The sequence below is a fragment of the Wasmannia auropunctata genome, unplaced genomic scaffold (genome assembly GCF_000956235.1).
Source record: "Wasmannia auropunctata unplaced genomic scaffold, wasmannia.A_1.0 LD334703.1, whole genome shotgun sequence".
NCBI classification, from domain to species: domain Eukaryota; kingdom Metazoa; phylum Arthropoda; class Insecta; order Hymenoptera; family Formicidae; genus Wasmannia; species Wasmannia auropunctata.
In genome coordinates this window covers 10,210-33,078 of record NW_012028187.1, presented here as the reverse complement: position 1 = coordinate 33,078, position 22,869 = coordinate 10,210, and the positions used below count along the sequence as shown (strand labels likewise).

The 22,869-nt window shown below is 38.5% G+C and overlaps 1 protein-coding gene across 1 annotated transcript in view; it reads right to left on the bottom strand.

Moving 5' to 3' along the window:
- Window positions 1–18,470, bottom strand: part of LOC105458081 (apoptosis-resistant E3 ubiquitin protein ligase 1) — a 32,305-nt gene extending 13,835 nt beyond the window's left edge. Inside the window, exons 1-2 of the mRNA XM_011703147.1 lie at window positions 18,407–18,470; window positions 985–1,232 (exon numbers count right to left, since the gene is read on the bottom strand). Coding sequence (XP_011701449.1) covers window positions 985–1,099 — 115 coding nt within the window. The 5' untranslated portion in view covers window positions 1,100–1,232; window positions 18,407–18,470. The remainder of the gene's footprint in view (window positions 1–984; window positions 1,233–18,406) is intronic.
- Window positions 18,471–22,869: the final 4,399 nt, after the last annotated feature.

The window sequence follows — 22,869 nt, the reverse complement described above, 5'->3', positions numbered from 1 at the left end:
CACGTCAAGTTTAATCTAAAAACGTCGTAATTAGACGTAAATAGTTCAAAAAATTTGCAATCGCCGACTACGAATAACACTTCACATAAAAATGTCCACTCCTGAAGTGAATATTTTTGTACCTGTAAATATTTTATTTTCCACGTATACAAATATCCTGTCAAGGAAAATGTTTTACTTGTAAGCTTGTCCATCATAATGATTAACCTTTACAGGACGGAAAGCCACTACAGTGGCACTGAAACAGTGTCATATTTCGTGAAAGAATGTATTATAATAAATCTTACTCAAGAAAAAGCGCTATGAGGTTTTTAAAAATAGATTTCCCCGTTTTCTAAAGATTAATCTATTGAAATATAAAAGAAGAAAAGCGCTGACTGGAACACTTTTTTTTTTTAGAAAAACATTTCTTTCAGAAATTACATGATTACTTTAGAATTGTGTTAATTAAGGCGATGCTGGAGGTCGGAATTACCGACATTACAGTTATATAAATATCTCTAAATTGACTGAACGGAATTGAAATAGACATAAAATGTAGTGATGGAACGAAGGAATTTGTGGTAAAAACGAAATAAAAAAAGAAAATAATTTTTTAATTTTTTTTCCGTTTTTACTACAAATTCCTTCGTCCCACCACTACATTTCATGTTTATTTCAATCCTGTAAAAGAAATTTCAATTTTATTCGGAGATATTCATATAACTGTAACGTCCATAATTCCGGCATCGCGAGTGAGTGTAAAAAATCAATAAAAAAATTGTCTATAATTCTAAGGAATATTGAAGTATACATCAACAATTCCGAAATTGGAGGGTTGCGCTGCGCTTTCTCTCAGCGCACATGCGCGGGCCTATCTATTATACAGGTAGTACATATACGTCAGTGCAAATTATGCAACGCGGTACATGTCAAATGGTTTACGTGCCGGCTCTCGAGACTCGCATCGGACATTCGTCCTCAGTAAGTAGAGTAGTTACTCACCGGAGGATGCGCTCCCGCTGGGCCGCAACGACATGCCGATGGATGATATTTCGCCGGCAAGAAAATCTTTGTTCTCGCGTTGTCCATGTCGGCAGCCGGGATTTTTGTCCGGCATAATTTCTCTCTCTCTCTCTATATATATATATCTTTTTCTCTTTCTCGATAGCCTCTTCTAGCTTTGTACGGTCGTTCTTAACGTCGCATCGTCTCCGCTCACCGCTGTCGCGTCGGTGTCGATTTCCGCATCTCTTTGGAAAATTTCGTTAGACCGTTCAGTCGAGGCACACGTGCACACATTACACTTGGCATTTTGGGGTGCATCGGCGAACAGCGAGTGCGAGTGTGCGGTGAATGATAAAAGGGATCGCGTTACGCGATACACTATCTCTGGATTATAGTGCATGGTGTAGCGCGCGGTGTATTTCGTCGCGGAAACGCTACCCGCGCTCGTTACTTCACGGAATTGCGGCCGGGCGAGTTGGACAGACATTCGGAGGTACTGAGAAATGTGCGCAATTACGAGCGAGTAGTAGTACTACTAGTGCGGTATCAGACAACGGAAATCTGGCTGTTAATCTGACCGTTTTCCTGAGAAGCTGCCAGATTTAAATGGATTGTGATATTGGATTTTAAATAGATTGTGAAACTACAATAAAACTATTGCATTTTGATTTGACGCGTCACATTTTTTCCATATATTTAAAATGTTTTACGTTTAAAATTAGGGGAGAGTTGCCAAATGCGTACCAGTCTCGGTACGCATAAAGTGTGCATCTTCAAAAATTTATAGTTCCACTTAAGAAGCAACATTTAGTAACAAAAATACAAGGTAAATAAGAAATGTGTAAAATAGACAAAAAACAGGTTACATCTTGTTTTGTTCATGCTATCAACATTTTAAAAAATCAGATATAATCGCAGATGTAAATTTTTGATCAATTTATATAGCTGATACTAATGTAACCATGCAATTTTTAATTGAATTGTTATTTTTTCCTAAAAGAAAGTTTATAATGGCATATTTTATATTCCTTTTATATACATATTTACAATTATTATAAAAATTATATCAATATTTTTATCATCTTTGTCAAGTTTCCTAAATCGTACCTAACCTAACCAGCATAAGAGTTCTTATATTGTATCGATACAATTTAGGAACTTTAATGTATCTTTATCTTTAGATCACATAATCAACATTATTTATTTTAACACGATCGAAGTTGTTCTGTAGCAAGTCTGTAGAGGAAAAAACCGTCATCGTGTTGCGTAAGAAAAACAGCTATTGTTTGATAAATTACAATTAAAGTAGGTATTAATTCATGATTCTTTTATTAATCTTGTGTTTTTAATTATTTTCATTCATAAATTCAATAGTTTCGAAGGCGGTACTATTAATAAAACTCACAGGTACGATTTAGGCGACCGGTTTGCTTTTGACAGCATGTTGCAAAAAAGAACAAATTAATTTGCTATTAGTGAAAGATTTATGTGTAATATTAGATGCCTTGAACATCAAGCTACAATTTACAACATTCGTTTGCATTCTAAATAGTACCACATGTGAAATATAACCAAAAATATCTTAAGTGGTACGCATTCGGCAACTCTCCCCTATAGCAGCCCCGTAATTACGCAAGTTAAGCGTGCGTGAATTGATATTTATTTCGTTGCTGAAAGAACAATCGGATCATCGTTATACGGCTCGCCGGGCTCGTCTCCCATTTGAAGCGAGAAAAAGCTGACACAGGCTTGCGTTGCAAGAATTAAACGGTGAACGTCATTAACCTTCTCAATCGCACGTACACGCCGCCTTTGTGCGACACAAAGCACACTGAAATTACATCGCCCGGGACGTATGGCGAAGGTGCAGAGTGCACTTTGGCGAAACAAAAATGAAAAAAAATCGAGAAAGAAAGAAAGGAAGGAAGCGAGATCGTGAGCTTAATCTACGTCGGGGAAGACAAAGGGCGTTTATGTTTTCGTCGTGAATTAATTCGACGATGGAAAACATTAATCAACCCTTTCGCGCCGAACAATGGCTGCCTCCGGTATACGCGCGCGAATGAAAGAATGGAGCGAGGCACAATTAATTTCAATTATTCGCGACGATTCGCGGGTTATGGATGCAGGTGGAGGCAAATAGAGGCGAGGCAAGAGAGTACGCTGCTGCTGCTGCTGCGTACGCTAGACAAAGCCAATGAAGTCGGATGGACGAACATTAATTAGCAATTTGTAAATGGATCACCAGGGACAATCGATTCTCTACACGCGCGGACGAGAAAGAATGCAGGTAAATTTCTGCAAAATTGATTCGATCGCGAGTTTTAATTGACCTCGAGTGCAAATCGTTTAATTATTCTTAGTAAATTATCATTCTCTGTATGTGCGGGAGAAGGGGAAAATAAAACAATTAAAATTGATTCAATCGCAAGCTTCAACGAACAAAAATCTCGAGTTATATGTAGAAATTTGGCATTGGTAAATCGTTCACTGTTGGAAAATTTGTGTTATATTTTAACAAATTTCACATGTCCCAAACGGTCCATTTAAATTTTTATGTTAATTTAACATAAAATGAATATGTTAGAAAGTAACACAAATATTATATTAAAAAATTAACACAAAAATGTAACACTGACACAATTTGTGAGAAAACTGTGGAAGCATATTTTTCCAATAAATTTAACATTTATAGTATTAAATTGTTAAATTAGCAATTTAATATTATAAATTTTATTAATTAACGCATTTTATTTATTTATGTTAGAATTTAGGTTTTAAAACACATTATTTTTATGTTATTTGTTCATTTACTCATAAATTATGTTATTTTAACACTAAGAAATGTTGAATATCAATTTAATACCTTGTTTAACACAAAATATTTAAATGATATAGTCACATTATGTTAAATTAACACTAGAATATGTTAAAAATGTCATCACAAAATTTTAACAAACAAGTGAATGGACCGTTTCTAACATAAATATAAAATGTTTTTTAATATGTTCGATTATTCTTAGAATAATAAATCGTTATTTTATATACATATGTGTGTGTGTGTGTGCGCGCGCGCGCGCGCGCGTGTGCGTGTGTTTGTGTATTTGTGGGAAAAAAGCAATTAAAAATTGTAGCCAAATTTAACAGAAAAAAAAAATTAAAAAATCGACGCTCTATAATACTTGCTCTATCGTGATCTGCTGTAACAGCACGCATATAATTCACCGTATATCATCGTAGTTTTTAATTAAGGGCTCATCGCTGTTTCGCGGAATAGCGGGAATGGATTTATGAAATAAGGACAATATTGGATGGAACAGCGGCTTGAAGAGCGCGACGTCCAAACTTCACGAGAATTTAAATCCTTAAAGTTTCATCATTTAATTTAGAAAGTCGATTGCACGCCCCATAAAAGTTTCAATGTAAAACGCTCGTACTGTTTTTACAGACTTCACTTCCATTTCTCAACCACACATGCAACACGACTGAAATTGTAAATAAACGTTTTATTTAAAGACAATCGCGATTCAAACAACACGTAATAAATTAAAAGAAAAACCGATTATACGTTAAATCCTCTTAATCAATGTACAATGATACGCGATGACGGGTTACACAAATTTAGTATAATTAGTATAATTTATAATAATTTAGTTTAATTTAGTATAATTTATAATAATTAATATAATTTAGTATTAAAAAAATAAACTATTCAGATACGTGTATTTAATAGAATAGAAAATGTAATTTCATATTCCAAAGGGGGAAGATTTTGAATCGTTTCATTGTCAGTTAAATCGCTTAAAAGATAATCGACTGGTCAGTTTCCGTAAATCCGAACGCGCTGGTTCTCTCCCGACGGCCTAATAAACGTAACGATTTAATATTGCGGGCCGCATCGCGACGGAATGGGGACGCGAATACGGGAATACCCCGTTCAATCACGGTGACCATGCATTACTATAAATTAAGTGTTTTCGAAAGGAGGTCAAGAGTCCACTTGAGGTCATCGGCGGGAGGTTATCGAATATCCATATTTTCCGCGGACTTCTCGTTTTCTGCGCAAAAATTGATCGTTTAATGTGTTAACACAGTCGCGAAAGCATCGCGAAAGAAAAACTCTGTGTGTGAATAAAAATACGGAACGCCGCAGGATACACACACACACCGTCGGTGGCTGGGACGTACTTATAGTCAGTGGCACAAGAGCGTGTTATCTGTTCCTCTTGAGAAAGAAAAGATTTTTGAAAAATAATTATATGATTTTGAAGTATATTATATACGCTTCGATGCATTTATATTTAATACGTCATTTAGTTCTCTCCGTTGTCGATTAAGGCTTGGAAATATCGAGGCTTTTTACAAGGTTTTTTTGTAAAAGCCTCGGAAATTCCCAGATCATGCGACTTCCAAATCGAAAATCGTAATTGATACAATCATTTCTTCAGAGTGAAGACACGCTTTTTCTTCATCTAGATTTTTATAGCAATCCATACATTTTCGAACGCGTTAACATGAAGAGATTGTGAAAATCAGTGTTTTGTAAAAATGCCATTTTATGTACTCTATATTTATTGTGTTTTATCCCAGTTATAACACAATAACTAAACACGTACCGAACTGAAATCTATAACTTTCGAAGCATTTTAGCCTAATGTATTGCAAATATTAACATATAAAAATTTTACTCATACGACGTCTATTAACATAATTATGAATTTAACACGCTCTTGTGCACCACTGACTGTACATCCTTCCCACGAAGAATCGGTGAATCGGTTCTTCAGAGCTGAACACAGTTTTTGTGCCGTCAAAATGTTCAACGTCGCTATACCTGATACTACATATTTAACGTAATGATCCCGCGATGATGGATGACTTAATCGAGTTGATAGATGTCTTATGGTAATGCGAGCGCGCGCGCGCGCGCGTGTATATCCCCGTGTGAAAAATTGTAATGCGGTCCCATCGATTTCCGATATTCGTAATATCATGCACAATACAACCGGTAGTGTATCCCTGTGCATGTGCTTAATAACCGAGTGCGGTATATCAGAATCGTGTTCTGATATAGCTGTAAGTAATATTAATAGGCGCCGGATTAATCAAGAGGAGGGGGAGGGGGGAAAGGGAGGGGGGGAGGGGAGATCGCGAGGATTAAACGGAGCGCAATTTGAAAAGGAAAACTTGCGCAGTGCATACTATTCACGTAACTAGAACACCAGGGGGAGGAGGGGGGAGGAGGGGAGAACGTTAAGTAATGCAATTTTGTAGTGTGCGTCGCGTGAGTACATCGTTCAGATCAAACTACACGATTTGCAGAAAGTTTAACGGCGCGGTATAAAGCCCGAGCGTCAATACCCCGCTAGCAATAAAGTCCGAGCGTTGAAATATTTAAGGTCCAATGCGTAACGGGATTGTAACGACTGCGATGTAGAACGGCGTATTAAACGTTCAACAGTGACAATCGCGGACATCGACAATTGTAAAAAAAAAAAAAGAGGATAAAAATTGATGGCCACAGAGACTTGTTGAAGCTCATTTCCCCGGTGCGCGATGAGGTCTCGAATCGGTTTAGCAGCAGTTATCGACAATAAATATTTCCTCCATAAAGCTAACGGACTGCAAAACAACCCGATAATCTCGATCTGTGAAATCAAAGCTTTCGTACTTCTTGCGAGTCACCGTCGTGCGATTTCGAGGCGATGATCTTGCACGATAAACGACTGGCTTCTGTGAATCAGGCTAATCCGTGATCCGGCTTTGGCAAAGAGGATGATTTCAAGATGTAATCCGCGGATTTATTGTTGAAAGACTTCGATCACGTATTCAGACACTAACAGACTCTAAAAAGCATTGTGTTAAAATCCTTCTTGTTAAAATTTTTAAAAATTTTTAACATTATTCGAGTGTTAATTTAACATAATGCGATTGCGTTACTTGAATATTTTGTGTTAAATTGATATTCAACCTTTCTTACAACTAAAATAACACATTTACGAGTACATAAGTGAGCAAATAACATGAAAATAATGCAGTTTTAAATCAAAATAAATAATTCTGAGATAAGTAAATAAAACGTATTAATGTAATATGTTACAAATATTAATTTTACTGAAGAAAAATATGCTTCCACAATTTTCTTTCAAATTATATATTACATTATTTGTATTAATTTTTACATAATATTTATGTATTTTCTAACGTATTCATATTGCGTTAAATTAATACAAAAAAATTCTGGCATTGCAAGAAACGAGCTTTGAGTTTATTGATTTAATATTTTGGATCGTTTTGGGACACGTGGAATGTATAAATTCAACACAGATTTTCTACAATTGTGTAGGAAAAAGTAGACGCAAGTTTCAGCTTCTTATAGATCATACGTAAAACGAGAAAAGTTGTGCCGCGGGGTTGACTGCGGGATTTTATTTGCGAGTCGCGAATCCGGTACGTAGCACTGAAAAAAGTAATTTTGCAATTATAGCGAGAATTATTTAGGTATGAAAAATTAGCTAAAACGGATAAGTGATTAGTAAGCACTGCGATACCACATATGTTTTGTATTTCAATATAGATAACAGAAACAGAAATTATATCTGAACTATTTGTCAAATTTAACAAGAAAGTTTCTCTATAACGTTTAATCAGTTCAGACTCCAATCCAGACTCCAATTATATTTGATTATGAGACCTATATTTTCTTGCATATACATTCCTAGAATATTGCTACTATAAATTCTACGTATGACAGACAATTTTTTAGCAAAAAACAGCGATATAATTTAACAATAAGTGTAATATTTAGAATTCTAGGAACAGCGAAACAATTCCCTGAGTGCGCGAGATTCGCCGGCTTGCTCGCCGAGCAGAGCGCATCTTATGGAGAGAGTATCATATTTTTTTTTTTTCCATGACTGTGTCGCGCGTACCGTTGCGCGCTGCCGGCAAAAATAACTTCCGGGCTTAGGACAAAGGGAAGAGGAGACCGGGTCGCGCGCAGCAATCCCGACGCGGGGACTCTTGACCTTTTCGAACGGATATCCTTTCGTACTCTGTGCTAACGATCCTTTCAATGCTCGCCGGGGGCGAAGGGCGAGGAAAACCGGGGCAATATGTATGTATGTATGTATGTATGTCACATATTGCTCATGGTTATGCATGAGAGAGAGAGAGGGAGAGAGAGAGGCTCGGGCGCGCTGGGCGCGCGGAAGATAGGGCAGATCGATCACGCGTTTACCGCGCGCTCCGTTTTTGTCCATCACGCGCGATTGCGCGATCGCCAATTATAAAATTTCATTCTCTCTCGACGAAATTTACGCCCCGCGCGCGCGCGCCGCTTCGTGCTCTCTCCCGACGAAACGTTTTCCGCGAGAGATTTTTCACTCGCAATTATGCTCTGTCGCGATATTAACAGGCCATATCTATCTAACACCCGCCCGCGCCGTCAAATAAATTTATTTAATTTGATCAATGTCCAATCCTCTTTTTTTCTCGTTCGTGTCACGGACGTTATTTCACGCGCAGGGGGACCGTAAATTAATCTACATCTTAATAAAGCAATAAACTTTCTGTCAACCTGTGGAGCATGAAATTAAAAGAGTGTCAAGTGTGCGTAGCGCTGCGTATGTATATATACACACATCGATCCTTCCCGCGGTACGCGAGCGAGCGGCACATGTTTTTCCACGTCTTTCATTTGATATTTGCATCTCCCGCGTCCGTCGCGAGCGAGAAAAAGAGAAAATTTATTTAAGGGGAGTTTTATCTTTGCCGGCCGTAAAATTAGCCCTTGTTACATGAATTTTTTTTTAAGGAAACAAAGAAAATGTTTTTGCATAAACTTATATATTATTTGAACAGCAAAAACAATATTTTTTATTTATATAAAAATGTATTTTAATGCCTCCAAGTGGCGATTGAATGTGGCATGTTTTTCGAGCTGACGGAAGTAATTACGAAAAAACGAATTAAGATATCGACTTGATTCTTTTTTCCTCTTGATCCTAATACTTTAACGCATGGCGTAAACTAAAATGATGATAATTGCCTGAAATTTGTGAAAATGGTAGCATTTGAAAAAAAATTATTTTTTGCCCTAAAAATTTTCAAAATTTTTATTAATAACAAATTGAATGTTTGTTGTAAAATCATGATTTTAGTTCATGCCATGCGTTAAAGTATTAGGAATCAAGAGGAAAAAAGAATCAAGTCGATATCTTTTCGTAATAATATAAATTCCTTTTTTCGTAATTACTTCCGTCAGCTCGAAAAACATGCCACATTCAATCGCCACTTGGAGACATTAAAATACATTTTTATATAAATAAAAAACATTTTTTTTTGTTTAAATAATATATAAGTTTATGCAAAAACCCGCGTTTTACTGTATATAATAAATTTCCTTAAAAAAATTCATGAAACAAGGGCTAATTTATTATTTTTTTTATTTTACGGCCGGCAAAGATGAAACCCCCCTTAACAAGAAAAATACACGCCCCGCGCGCTTCATTTCGCACCGCGTTTTATTTTTCGCGCGCATAGGTCCCGTCGGTATTTGACAGCGCTTACAAACAATATTCGCCGCCGCGATAACACGGGGGAAAAAACGCGTTCCTGTTTTCCCGCGAGTGACTTTATATTACTCTTCCCGCACGGTACTTGCGGGCAACCCGCATATCGCGCCGGCTGAATTCATTGCGTTCATTTCTCACGACGTCGCGCGCAAAAACACGAAAGATCGATCTGTCGCTTTTTTTTAATACGCGAAAGTTACGTCACCGCGATGCGCGATCAAGTTCGGGGAGAGATGGCTCGCGATCGCTCGGGGCTATCGGTCGTAAAAAAGTTTAGTCGTATAACCGTGAGATCGTGAGAGTAAATCGACCAATCACCATCGGAATTGCAGTCTTACGTTTTAGAACGCTCGACTGTGATTGGTCGATACGCCGATGGCATATTTTACGGTTACGACTAAAATTTCTCTAACGTGCGATGGCCTTTAACATTTTGACTGCCACGTGTAGTGCAGTGTACACAGCTGGGAAATTTTGTTAAATTTAACACATTCATACGTATTCCAAACGGTTCACCCAAATTTTATGTTAATTTAACACAGAAAGTTAACACAGAAACTAACATAAACATTATTAAAAAATTACCACAAAAATGTAAATGTCAACACTTTGACGCAATTTGGAAATAAATTGTGAAAGCATGTTTCTTCAGTAAAATTAACATTTATAATATGTTAAATGAACGTGTACATTCATCTTTTATTCATTTAGCTTAGAGAGATAATTCACATTTTAAAGATACATTATTTTTATGTAATTTACTCACTTATTCATTCAAATTGTGTTATTTTAACACATTAAGAAACGTTAAATATCAATTTAACACAAAATATTCAAATGACATAATCACATTATGTTAAATTAACGCTCGGGTATATTAAAAATTCAACACATGAAAGTTCAACAAGCATTTGAGTGGACCGTTTTTAATACAAATACAAAATGTTTTTTTACTGTGTATCCAATCGGATACACATCTGGGTGGATTTAGGGCGCCGCTGTATCAATTTTAGTATTAATTCAGCACATATTTCCTGCTTACTATCGTACACGAATCAAAAACATTCTGTATTAATTTTACATACATGATATATTGTGAATTCTGGAGAGGTCTATCAACCCTTTATCGAAAGCTTTTATTAAAAAACATATTTTATTGAAAAATATACTTTAATATGAAAAAAAAAATTTATTTAAAATTACATTATATAAAAAATATGGCGTAGAAGGACTCGATTACAAAAATCCGCGCGGCAGTCAAAGGGTTAAACCGTTTCGCAAAGTCGTGCTTCCGCGTTCATTCCTGCACGGAACACTGTTAGTTCCAGGAGAATTCGACTTCAGCTACCTAATGTACAGCTTCCGCTCTCGGTCGCTTCGTGATTGCGTCCGTACAACTTTTTAGCAGCTTTCTAGCCTCGCTAGAAGCTCGGCGAAGGGCTCAGCTACTCGATAACGCTGGCGGTCCGGTCGCGTATTATATAACTAATTGGAAACTCCCGTCGCGAAACGATACTCCCGAGTTATGCAATTATGCGGAGCACACAGAGCGCAGGGAGTCTCCCTGCGCGACCGCATTCAATTAGTTACGTTTTATTCCCCGGGGCGTAATCGAGCCCACGCGATATACCTATACTCGGCGGCGGTGGACACCGGTCCGCGGAGCGAGAAACAACCGTCCTTTTTACGACGGTGAATTTATGTGTCGGCGGAGAGGACCGTCGCACGCGCGCGCTTCGTGCGCGGGAAGTAAAAAGAAAGAGAAGAAAAAACATTAATGTCCCAGCGTATTTTACACGAGAGATGATAAGTAACGCTCGCGACAAATTTTACGATATACAGTTTTTTGAAGCTTTTTCTGGAAGCTGACGTAAAAACTCTTTCCGCGTCGCGATCGAACGGGATGTTCGGTAAACCTTGGAAAGAACGAACTTGGTCGCGAAGGCGAAATAGGCTTTGTTCCAAGGAAGAGACACACACATACACGCGCGCGCGCGCGCGCTCCGACGATCGATACGCTCCGCTCAACGCGTTAAAAATGATTTTACGTATCGCTGCGCTTTGATAATTCACTTCCTCCTCCCCTTTCCTCTCCATTCTCCTGCATTTGTCTAAAACAGAAAGCCGGATGGAAACGGATGAACATGATGCATCCGTGAGCTGTGTCTAACGTAATGTTTCTGCGCGTTGGTTTTGCAGTAATCCCTGTGGCACCCAGTTATCTTTCGGTTTGCTCGCATTAATCCGGTTTTGAATACGTAAGTGGTGCGGAAAACGCGGAGCTCGCGCGGGGGGTTTACCGAGCAAATAGACGTTTCCATGGCCCGCCGGGGGAGGGGGGGGGTGGAGGAAGAAGGAAAGAGGGCGCGGTTGATAATCGTGTACCTATAGCTGTCGTTTTCTTGTAAGTAGATCAAGGTGCATCGCGAAGAACAGTTCCACAATACCCGCATTATAGCTAAACTCTCGTCTTATGTGTATATAATACACCGTCTCTTCTAGATATTCGCTGCGGAATATTATATCATGTAATATTCCGGTCGATCGTCGAAAATTTCGCCGTGCAACTTTCGCGCCGATAACGGCCGCCCTGCAGATAACCATCGCACCGTGGCAATTAACAGGCTCATGCATTTAGATGATACCTCGGCGGCGGGCGGCGAGGTAGGAAGGACGTTGGTGTTAAATCACGCGGACCCTCTGGATCGGATTTAATTTGCAATTCTCTGTACTGTGTAATCAGGCACGGCAAAATGGCTTCCAGCCGCTCGACGAAGCCCGTATCCCGCCCCGGCGCGGCGCCGCGTGCACGCTTCGCGTTTCCGCGCCATTTCGCCGAGGTGTTTCGTGGAAAATTCGACTTACAGCCGCCGGAGCAACTTCCACCGTGTGGCTCGTGATTGCATTCATGAAAATAATCGTCGCGTTTATGAGGGTTTCGCGTGGCGAGAGTTAATCCGCGCGTCGCCGGCACGCGAGACGTATTTAAAGCTCGAAAGAATTTGCCCGATCGATTTAAATTCAAAATGTCAAGTGATAAATATTGTCCGTATATTAAATAGATCTGTAATAATTGGATAACAATTTGTATAAAACATAAAGATGCATCTGATCAGATATAATAAGAAAACAATTGTCTTGTATTAATGATCGTCCTTGTAACGAAATTCAAATTGCAAAGTAGAACGATTAGAACTAACAAAGAATGATTTTACTGTACACGGAAAGAACGATTTTGTTGAAAGGTCTAAAAATTTTGTTAAATACAGATCTGAAAATAATTTGTGTTCAATAATCAAAATAATTTGTTGGGAAGTTAAAAATGATAGGCGTTACTATAAAACATTTTGCTATTCTAGCAATCGTTTTGACTTTCCAATAAAATTATTTAGATTATTGAACAAAAATTATTTTCTGATCTGAATCCAGCAAAATTGTTCTTTCCGTGTATAAGAATGTAAAATTTGGCTGAATATCAGATCTAAAAGTAATTTTGAACCATCACAAAATAAATGTGAAATCTGAATTATTTAATAAATTTTCAATTTTAAATAAATTTGGAAACTCATGGCAAGCAGATTGCTATAGAATATTAAGATTTCTTGCGACATCGTTTATCGTGCTTGAGTTTGCAACATAATTATTTTGATAGTTCAACAAAATTATTTTCAGATCAGTATCCAGCTTTTTAGTGTCTTTCAGCAAAATCACTCTTTTCGTGCACATTTTTTTCTTCGGCACAATCTTGCCTGTTATTGTTACATGACGTCGATAATTTCTCGCTCTAATGCTTTTGCGTCGTAGCCTTCTGGCGATTAAAGATCGCGGGCCGACATTAGTGTCGGAAATTCTTTATATATACGTGGCCTAAAGAAAGAGCTTTTTCCGGCGCGAATAAGTTTGAAGGTTGAGGTCACCCGGGGGAAGGGGGAGGGGGGGATAGGGGGGCGATCGATACTTTTCCCACTATATATACCTATGTATACACTCGCGTGGTGTAACATCGCGTGTAACATTCGGAAAATCGACCTCGCGTGCGGCAGCCGAGGCGTATTATCCCTTTATATCCCTTAATTTCGCGTCCTGATTAACCGGCCAGCCCCTGCCCCGGTCGGTTATCTCGGCCGCGCGCGCGCGGGTCGAAGGATAATCGTCGAGAGAGAGTTCTCGAGCCGAGATAAAATGTAAAATGTGTGTGTTTTGCGCTTATGCGAACGGAAGAAGGAGATCCCCGACCCCGTTATTGTTGCCCGCCGAAACGCAGCTTCAACTCGGAAAGCGCCGCGCGCGGTGTTTCATATATTTCTCCGTCTCGAATACATGCAGTACAAAACGCGGAGAGGAAGCTCACTGGTCCGAGATAACAAACGGCGAGGGAGCGGATTATACGTTTTTCGCCGCAATGCCGAGTTTCGAGGGGGAAATCGATCTAGACCATTCGTTTGCGAAGGCGTTAATCTACACCACGCGGGGGGGGGGGGGGACTCGTTTTGCTTGCCCGCGCGAGAGAGAGCTTTCTTCGGCTCGTTAGCCGCGCATAATGTAAGCGCATGCATCACAATGAGAGAATGCTTTCGCATAAATTCACGGCGCCGACAATGAGGAAGATGACGGGGGAAACGTGATCTCACGTGGGTTCCGGCCGCGCGGCTATTGTAACGGATACGCCGCGGGTACACAGTCCCAGTCTCAGTTTTAGCGCTAATTCCGCGCGCGTTCGCGGCCTCGAAAATAACAGTAAATTATATTGAAACTAATTGCGTTCTAAGTTAATAACAGCTACCGGCAGAGGCATGCCGGATTCCGCGTTAATTATCGTTACAAGCAACCGCACATTCAACACACACGTGTGTACGTATATCACGTTAAATTTTCACTCGGTATTATTCTAACGAAATTATCTAGAATTGAAATTGTTTATAATTGTACCGCTATCAATGCCAATTTTAATGCCTTAGTACACACTCGATGATTTTTATAGGTTCTTTAATGCACACACGGAAAGAACGATTTTGTTGAAAGGTTTGAAACATTTTGCTGAATATAGATCTGAAAATAATTTTTGTTGAAACATTAAAATTCCAACAAAATTATTTTCAGCTCTGTATCCAGCAAAATCGTTCTTTCCGTTGTACATAAACACATACGGAAAGAACGATTTTACTGGAAGGTCAACAATTTTGAATTTGAAAATAATTTTGTTAGACCATCGAAATAATTTTGTTGGAAACTCAAAAATGATAAGTTTACATTACTGTAAAACGTTTTGATAGCAGTCTAGCAATCAGTTTGACTTTCCAACAAAATTATATTGATGGTCCAACAAGAATTACAGTATCCAGCGAAATTTTTTGACCTTCCAGCAAAATCGTTCTTTCCGTGCACGCGCGCGTCATAGGTCGTTTGTGTCTGGATTAATTTTCATAACTTTCACAAGTACCTATACAAAAATTATTAAGGCTCCTGTTTACTTACCACTACTATCTTAGATTGTGACGTCAGAAGCGAGAAAATACACAATAAAAGTTCTTGCAAAACATATTAAAATGGAAATATGTTTTTCAATAAAATAATACAATCGATAGAACCGACTTGTAAAATGTATCGAAAACTCTTTTATTTCGTTAATTAATAAATATTTGGAAATTAATTACATATAACTAAAAGCGAAACAAACTGCAATTATCTCAAATTAATAATATAAAGAAATAAATATGATTTAATTTCTCCCGGAACAAAAAGAAAGTTTTCGATATATTTTATAAGTTTATTCTCTATCGATTGCAAACGTTTTATTGTCATATATTTCTATTTGATTTATACTTTGTGAGAATTTTTATTGCCTTATTTTTTCGCTTCTGACGTCACAATCTGAAATAGTAGTGGTGAATAAACAGGAGTCTTAAGTGATTCTTATATATATGTATTCTTAATATTTTTAGAAAGTAGATTTTGTAAGATTGTGTATTAAAAAAAATTATATATAAATGTTATAATTACTAATGACAGCTGACACAAATGACACATGTATTAAAGGTTACGGAAATTATTGAGTTGTATTCATGTACGTAAAAAAATGTGGTCTTGAAGAATCAGCGTACGAAGTCGTAAAAAATTTTAACGAACCAGCAGTCTAGAAGGCAGTGGAGAGTTTCGCCACGTCGTCGTGCCAAGATAATCGAGGGTTAACCGCACGAATGGTGAACCGTCCCTGCCCGCGCGACATTCCGTCGCGGATGCACCGTCGTTCGGATCTAATAAAACCGCAACGACCAGCGGAGTTTTCTTCGCGTATAACGACGACACGCGACGGGGCGTCCGCGCGACGAGAAAAGTTGACGTCTTTCCCGCTGACATATTCCGTGCCGAAAAAAATATGGACTTCGATAAAAGTTTATGACAATGATGACGTCAGGATCGTTCGACACCCGACACGAAACGGATTTTCTCCTTCTCTAACAAAGTAAAGTTTCGACTCCACTCGTGCATAGATTCGCAACCGTGTCTGTCGGTGCCATCTCGCATCGAATTTAGAATGGAAATTCGCCGAAACTTCGGCGTTTCTCGCTCGAAGTGAAACCGCCGAATTGCATTATTTCGCACTCGAGAGCTCTCTCGTCGTGACTTAAGGGGTCTGCCTACCTCTGAGGTTTTAAAATGATACCTTAAATTTGAGATTTTTTTATGGGTAAATGAATGACTTTATTTAAAATCTGCGTAAGGAACATTATTGTACATATATAAGAAACAAAAAAAATATTTTATTTTTTTTATGTCCAAAATGGCGGCGCATTGGCTTACATTTGCGGAATCCCTTTTTTTTCTATCGGTGTACAGGATTCCGGGCACACAGTTTGATCTTGAACAAAACACAAAGAATTTTCATTATCTACATATTAAAGACTATAGAGAGGTACGCAGGGCTTTTTCAAAATATTGATTTTTCTTAAAATAACAGCTATTTTACGAAAGACTTGTATTGACAAAAATACGAACTTTTCATAAAAATAGCTGCCATTTCGAGAAAAATCAATATTTTAAAAAACCCCTACGTACCTCTATAGTCTTTAATATGTAGATAATGAAAATTCTTTGTGCTTTGTTCAAGAGCAAACCGTGTGCCTGGAACCCTGTATATCAATTTGAAAAAACAGAAAAAAAGGATTCCGCAAGTAGGCCATTGCGCCGCCATTTTGTGCATAAAAAAAATATTTTTTCTAATTTCTTATATGTACAACAATGTCCTCTAAACAGCTTTTAAATAAAGTTATCTATTTACCCACAAAAAAATCCCAAACTTAGGTGTCATTTTAAGGCCTCAAGGATGGGCAGACCCCTTAAGTACGGCCCGCGGATCAGAAACAATATAGAAACATTAGCCGTTCCCTTTCGACGGAATTTTATATATACATTCTTTCTATTATCGAAGACGAGGCGCGAATCAAGTGTTCTCTTAAGTGCACCGTAAAGTACTCTCTATCGCGGAGAAAAGAATTTTAGAAAGTGCTGAAAAAATAAACGTCTTCATATCGAAGAGTAAAAAGATATTCTTCACGATTTTATCTCTATTCTTTCAGAAAAAGTGGAAACGATCAAAAAAGTGAAAATCGTCGTTCCTATAATAAAGGAGAATATTAAGTTTTTCTTTAACGTGAAGCAGCTGCGACTTATATAAATTATATATTAAAGAACTATTTTAGCGAGTCGAGTGGTATATCGCTTATCTTGGGGAAACATCGGAAACCTGGAAGAAATCAATAACAATCCAAGAATAAAAATCCAATGCTATCGCATTTATTGATAGAAAAATGATTAAGTAAGAGGCAAGACATCGCGAATTAAGCAACAAGGACTCTGTTGTTATTTAAACACATATAACTTGGAGATTTTTGAGCGATTGATGAACGATAACAATAAGAGTCCGATAAGATAATCGTTTGGTTTTGGGAATTTTGGCTTTAAATAACGAATATAATTATCAAATACATGTTTAAGTAACAATCCTTATTCCCGATTAATTCTCGACATCTTGACGTTTCATTCAACAACTTTTGTCAATAAATGTAATAGCATTATTGTCTTTTTTTTATTACGATTTCTTCTCTTTCCGATATTTTCCCAAGAAAAGCGATATGCCGTTACTTGGTTACGTTTAAGCAGCTCTCTAAAATGATATATAATTCGCAACATCTCGAAATCTTCACATTGGCCGGAAAACAGCTAAAACATTCTCCTTCGACGAAGCATACAAATATATATTAGCTAAATCTTGTTTATTTCAACACGAAAAGAATGATTTTGTTGAAAGGTCTAAAAAAATTTTGCTAAATATAGATCTAAAGATAAATTCTTGTTGAATCATCAAAATAATTTGTTGAAAAGTTGAAAATAATAAGCATTGCTATAAAACGTTTTGATATTCTAGCAATCATTTTGACTTTCTAATAAAATTACTTTGATTATTGAACAAAAATTATTTTCAGATTTGGATCCAGCAAAATTGTTCTTTCCGTGAATATCTTAATTCCATTCAATTAATGTGATAAAGCAGATGAAAAAGAAAGAAGGTAAATCCGATTTTGTTCTTCAGCAACAACCGTTACGACATGATCGTGTAATTCCGTAAAGCGAAACGTGGAAAGCGAAACATGGAATGAAGAAGCGAGGAATCTTCTCGCAGATTCAACTCCGCTGATGTTCGTGGCAGCGTGGTACAAGTTTAGCGGCTTGTCACGGTGTCATCTGTGCGGAAATGTATGCCGTGTGCCGTGAAGAAGTGCCGGCGCTCAGCTCGCTGTTCGACTGTAACGAACGGATGCGGCGGGGCGCAGTGGTAAACTTACGGTTCAAACCGACGGCGGGGCTTCCATCTCTCTCCCCTGCGGAGAACTCGCGCGAATTCGATTCCGAGCGGGCTATCGAGATTTCCGACGGCGTTGAAGTGAAAAGAAGAAACGACTCTTGTTTTCCGAGGGGACAGAAGGACGGGAGAGAGGAGGAGGGGACGAGAACGGGGGAGAAAGAGATCTTGCTCTACACGAGAGAAGATTCGACTGCACTTACGAGATCGCGATCGACACTCCGCTCGCGAGAATATAGAAAGTTCTCGCGGAGGAGAGGGCGAGAGATCTACGAGATTTAGGTCGAGACAAGATGCGAGAGGCTTTGAAAGCAAGAAGGCGAGGGGTGGGGGATAAGGATGCTCCCTCGTTGCTTCCTACGATCGACTAGATCCCACTGGTGGTAGTGGTGGTGGTGATGCTGATCTCGTAGCGCGCTAAAAGTCGGGCTGACCGCCGGGGTGTCAAAGGCTCTCCGCGCGGCCAGCTGATCGGGACTCGCTCGCAGCCTCGCCGTTGATAAGGACGCCGTCTCTATCGTGGATAACGCGCTCGTCGGCCGCGAGCATAATGTCCCGTGAATGAATGCGGAGGCCAAAGGGGGAACGAGAGCGAGCAAGAGAGAAGAGGCTGCAACGTAGGTCTAGGAGGGGAGAAGAATCTGCACGCGGACTGTAAACCAGAGATTCGACAAAAGTTTATGTATTCCGGTATTCGACGGTGTGACTGATATATAGAGACTCGCGGGACTCCCGATGCGACGCGCTCGCGCGAACACACGCCAGGCCACTGCATGCGATGCGATTACGCGGCCGGAGCCAACCCTCCGCGCCACGCCAACCCCACCACGGGAGCGAGGCGCGAGAGAGCCACGCCACCCTTCTCTTTCCTCGCGCGCACTACCCTCCGGCGGGAGACACCACGCCGTCGACCTACTCTTGTCGTCTTCCGAGCGATTCGCCCCGTCTTCGAGGCGTCGTCGTCGTCGTCGTCGTCGTGCCACGGCCACGCTCGACCGCGCCATCCTCACGACCCCCTACCCCCCCTCATCATCCCCCTCCTGCGCCACGCCACCGTGTTCCCGATTGTGAACACCGCACGTGATGCGTGAGTACGTGCTTCGACTCTGTCACAAGCATCGGTATCTGGAAAATTGATGGTCGATTGGGAAAAAAAGGGAGCGCGGCGGAATTTTGGAAATCGAAACCGATGAAAAACAATTCTCGAACGCAAGTAGTGTACAGATAGTTTTCGGAGAGTGTATGAGAGATTGCGCTTTACACATATATATAACAGCGAATATCGCGCACTAAAGAAATATCCCGCGAGGTAACCAACCAAACATTTCCAACGCATTTGGCAAATCCCTTTGTACCAAATATGTATATACAATATAGCCTAGATATAAAACGACGATGCCAAACCATGCTGGAAAAGTTTAGTCGCGCGTTTATTTCTCTATATATTTTATATAAGAAAATATTCGAGTCAAGTCTGTATTTCTATTACGGTTATAAAACTTGATAAATAAAAGAGTTTTAAATCGGTCAGAGCTGGGTTGTTAGTAATATATAGGGTGTTCCTCAAGTATTCTAAAAGATTTAAGTACTTTGAAAGGAATGATTTATCAAAGATTAAGAGGTTAATTGAAGATAAAAATTTCATGTGATGATATGTCCGAAACGACTTTCAAAGAAACAGAGTGTCCTTGGGTCCGGCCTTGATTTAAATAAAAAAATAATGTATGGTCCCAAAAAATGAGCCTTTATCTTGAAATGTATATACAAAGTTTCATCACAATAATCTCTGGTTCAAATTTTATTCAAGTTCTCCAAAAAATCTCGAAAATCACTCACTATTAAATCTATAGTGTCAAATTTAACCCTATTTAAGTCGCTACTGCTCCTATTTAATAAATAGTTATTTTTAAATAAAACAATGAAATTTAATCCTTTGGGTTAAATTTGAATTGTTTTAAATTATTTCACTCCATTTTAGTTAAAAATAACTATTTATTAAGTAGGAGCAGTGGCGACTTAAATAAGATTAAATTTGACACTATAGATTTAACAGTGCTCACAATCAGTTGTTTAAATTTTGGTTGATATGAATTAGCTTTCGTTTTAAATTAATGTAAAAAATCCTTCTTAAAAACTTTCAGAATGTTCAAAAACTATCTTGTATAAATCTTAATAATATATATAAAATAGTTATAAAACTGTTCTTAGATGAGGTTATTATTTATTCTCGTTGTAGATTCTCTTCCCACATTTTTGCTGTAATGAATAACGAATTCCGGGCTAAACCGAATGACATAAACGGACGCGACAGTCGTGTAAAACGGCGTCCTGAAAAGCATCGCGGTTCAACGAGGATGCGCCGGTGTTGCGCGAGAGGCGCATCGTCAGGCAACGTGACTGGATTGAAATCGACATTCGCGTAAATCGAACTATTGTCGGGGCAGCACTGCCAAGCGAAACGTACGTCATACGAGTTACATTCCCCTGCAGTATATTTCGGATATTTATAACATCCCGATATGAAGGATGCGAGGGAAGGATGAATCGATTTTTGCCAAACGAAATTTCTACACAAAGTACATTCGATAGAGACGTTGATCTTTCATTGAATCGTTTCTTTAAAGCAACCTTATCTTGATGAGGACAGAACCAAATTCAGAAATTACAATTTTTTTTTGCGGCGATTGTAGTTTTTTTGCACACTAAGAAAAATTTCCAAGTTTTTTCCATTCAAAAAGATCGGATTATCCTTTTAAAAAGTAACAAATGGATATTTACGACCAACGTCGGATCAAAAATCCGATCACTAGTTCATCGGAAATATATTGATCGGAATGTCAAGAGAAATATCCAATCACTAGTTCATCGGAAATATATTAATCACTTTCTTCTTTTTTCTATAATGGCCTTGGTTCCCTTAAGTAGAGATAAACTTGGTTAAGCTTACAATGCACGGATAAGACACCCGGCAGGTTTTGTCGTCGAATTCAAAAAATGATGCAATACTCGAGCCGAAACGGAACACGTCCACCTCCCTCCAACTCAAGTAAAAGACTGATAACAGCACTGATTGTGAGAAAAGGGGACTTTCCTGATCGGATATCACATTTGACTTGAAAATTTCATAGGATAAACCGACAACTAGATCGGACATTACAATTGATCGGATAAAATATCCGTTCAAGTATAATATCCGATCTAATTGTTCATTTAGCCTACGAAATTTTACCGAATAAGCAAATGGCAGCTCATTTTCCGTTCACATTTTATCGGAAATCACTTTTCATCGGATAAAGGAAATGATTATTTTGTATTCGATCCGTTTACCAATCGAAAAATGATCGGAAAATGACTTAAACGATTATTTCCAATTAAAATCATTGGACATTTTTCTCAGTGCAGCATTGAAAATTTTATTTGATGTCTTTGTCGCGCGACGAGCTTCCACGTGGAATTCGTGGAATATCAGGGTGACAAAGGCGAGGCGGAATCTTCAGCCCTCGGCGATTTAACGTTAATTACTGAAGAAGCCACGTCGAGTCACGCTATTAACTTCCTCGATATTTGACTTTCGAGCGGGGGAGTGACGCCGGTTTCTTTTGTATCGCGCATGGGACGCGCTCTCCACGGGAGAGAACTTTAATGCCAGGTACGGAGATGCATTTCGTTTCTTACGGAAAACAAAAAGGACTAAGCGCTAAGTAGGACGACGAGAGTTCTCTTGGCTTGTAAGTCTCGGCTGCCAGCTCACAGCTATATTGTATAGGAAACAAGGTATTTGAGATATAGTGTGACCCGCGGTACGTATGCGGTGCACGTATATAATAAAGGATTCCTCGCCCCCCAAGAAGGGAGATGATTGAAGGATCGCCAAATAAAATTCAAAAAGCTCCTACTCTTGGCGGAAATCTCATCTTCTCCGATATAAAATTTTCAAAGCTGGATTTCACGTTTGAAGAGATAAACCGCATTTGTACAACAGACACACTTTATACTTTATTGGTATATATAACCAATAGAGTCAAATATTTTAGAAGCTGAATTTTGGATCTCTGGTGTTTTTCTTTTATGATGTTTTATGCTATTTTTTAGGAGAAAAATGATTTGATCAAGGTAATTTTGGTTTAAATATTCAGGGTGGTCCATTTAAATCGAACACTTTTAATATCTCACTTATTTTTTATATGATACAAAAAAATGTTTTAGATTAAAGTTGAACGGCTTTGAGAAGAACATATTTTTGTCACGTCGTTTTTTTTTTTAAGTAGAAGCGCCAAACAGATATGAAGGTCATTTTCTCTTTTATAAATGGAATTATGATATTTTTTTATATAATATGATTTCTCTAATTATTCTGCAGAATAATTAGAGAAATCATATTCTAAAAGATTAAGGTAGAAAAATCAATAGTTTACGTCTTACGAGATATTTTATACTTTACCTTGT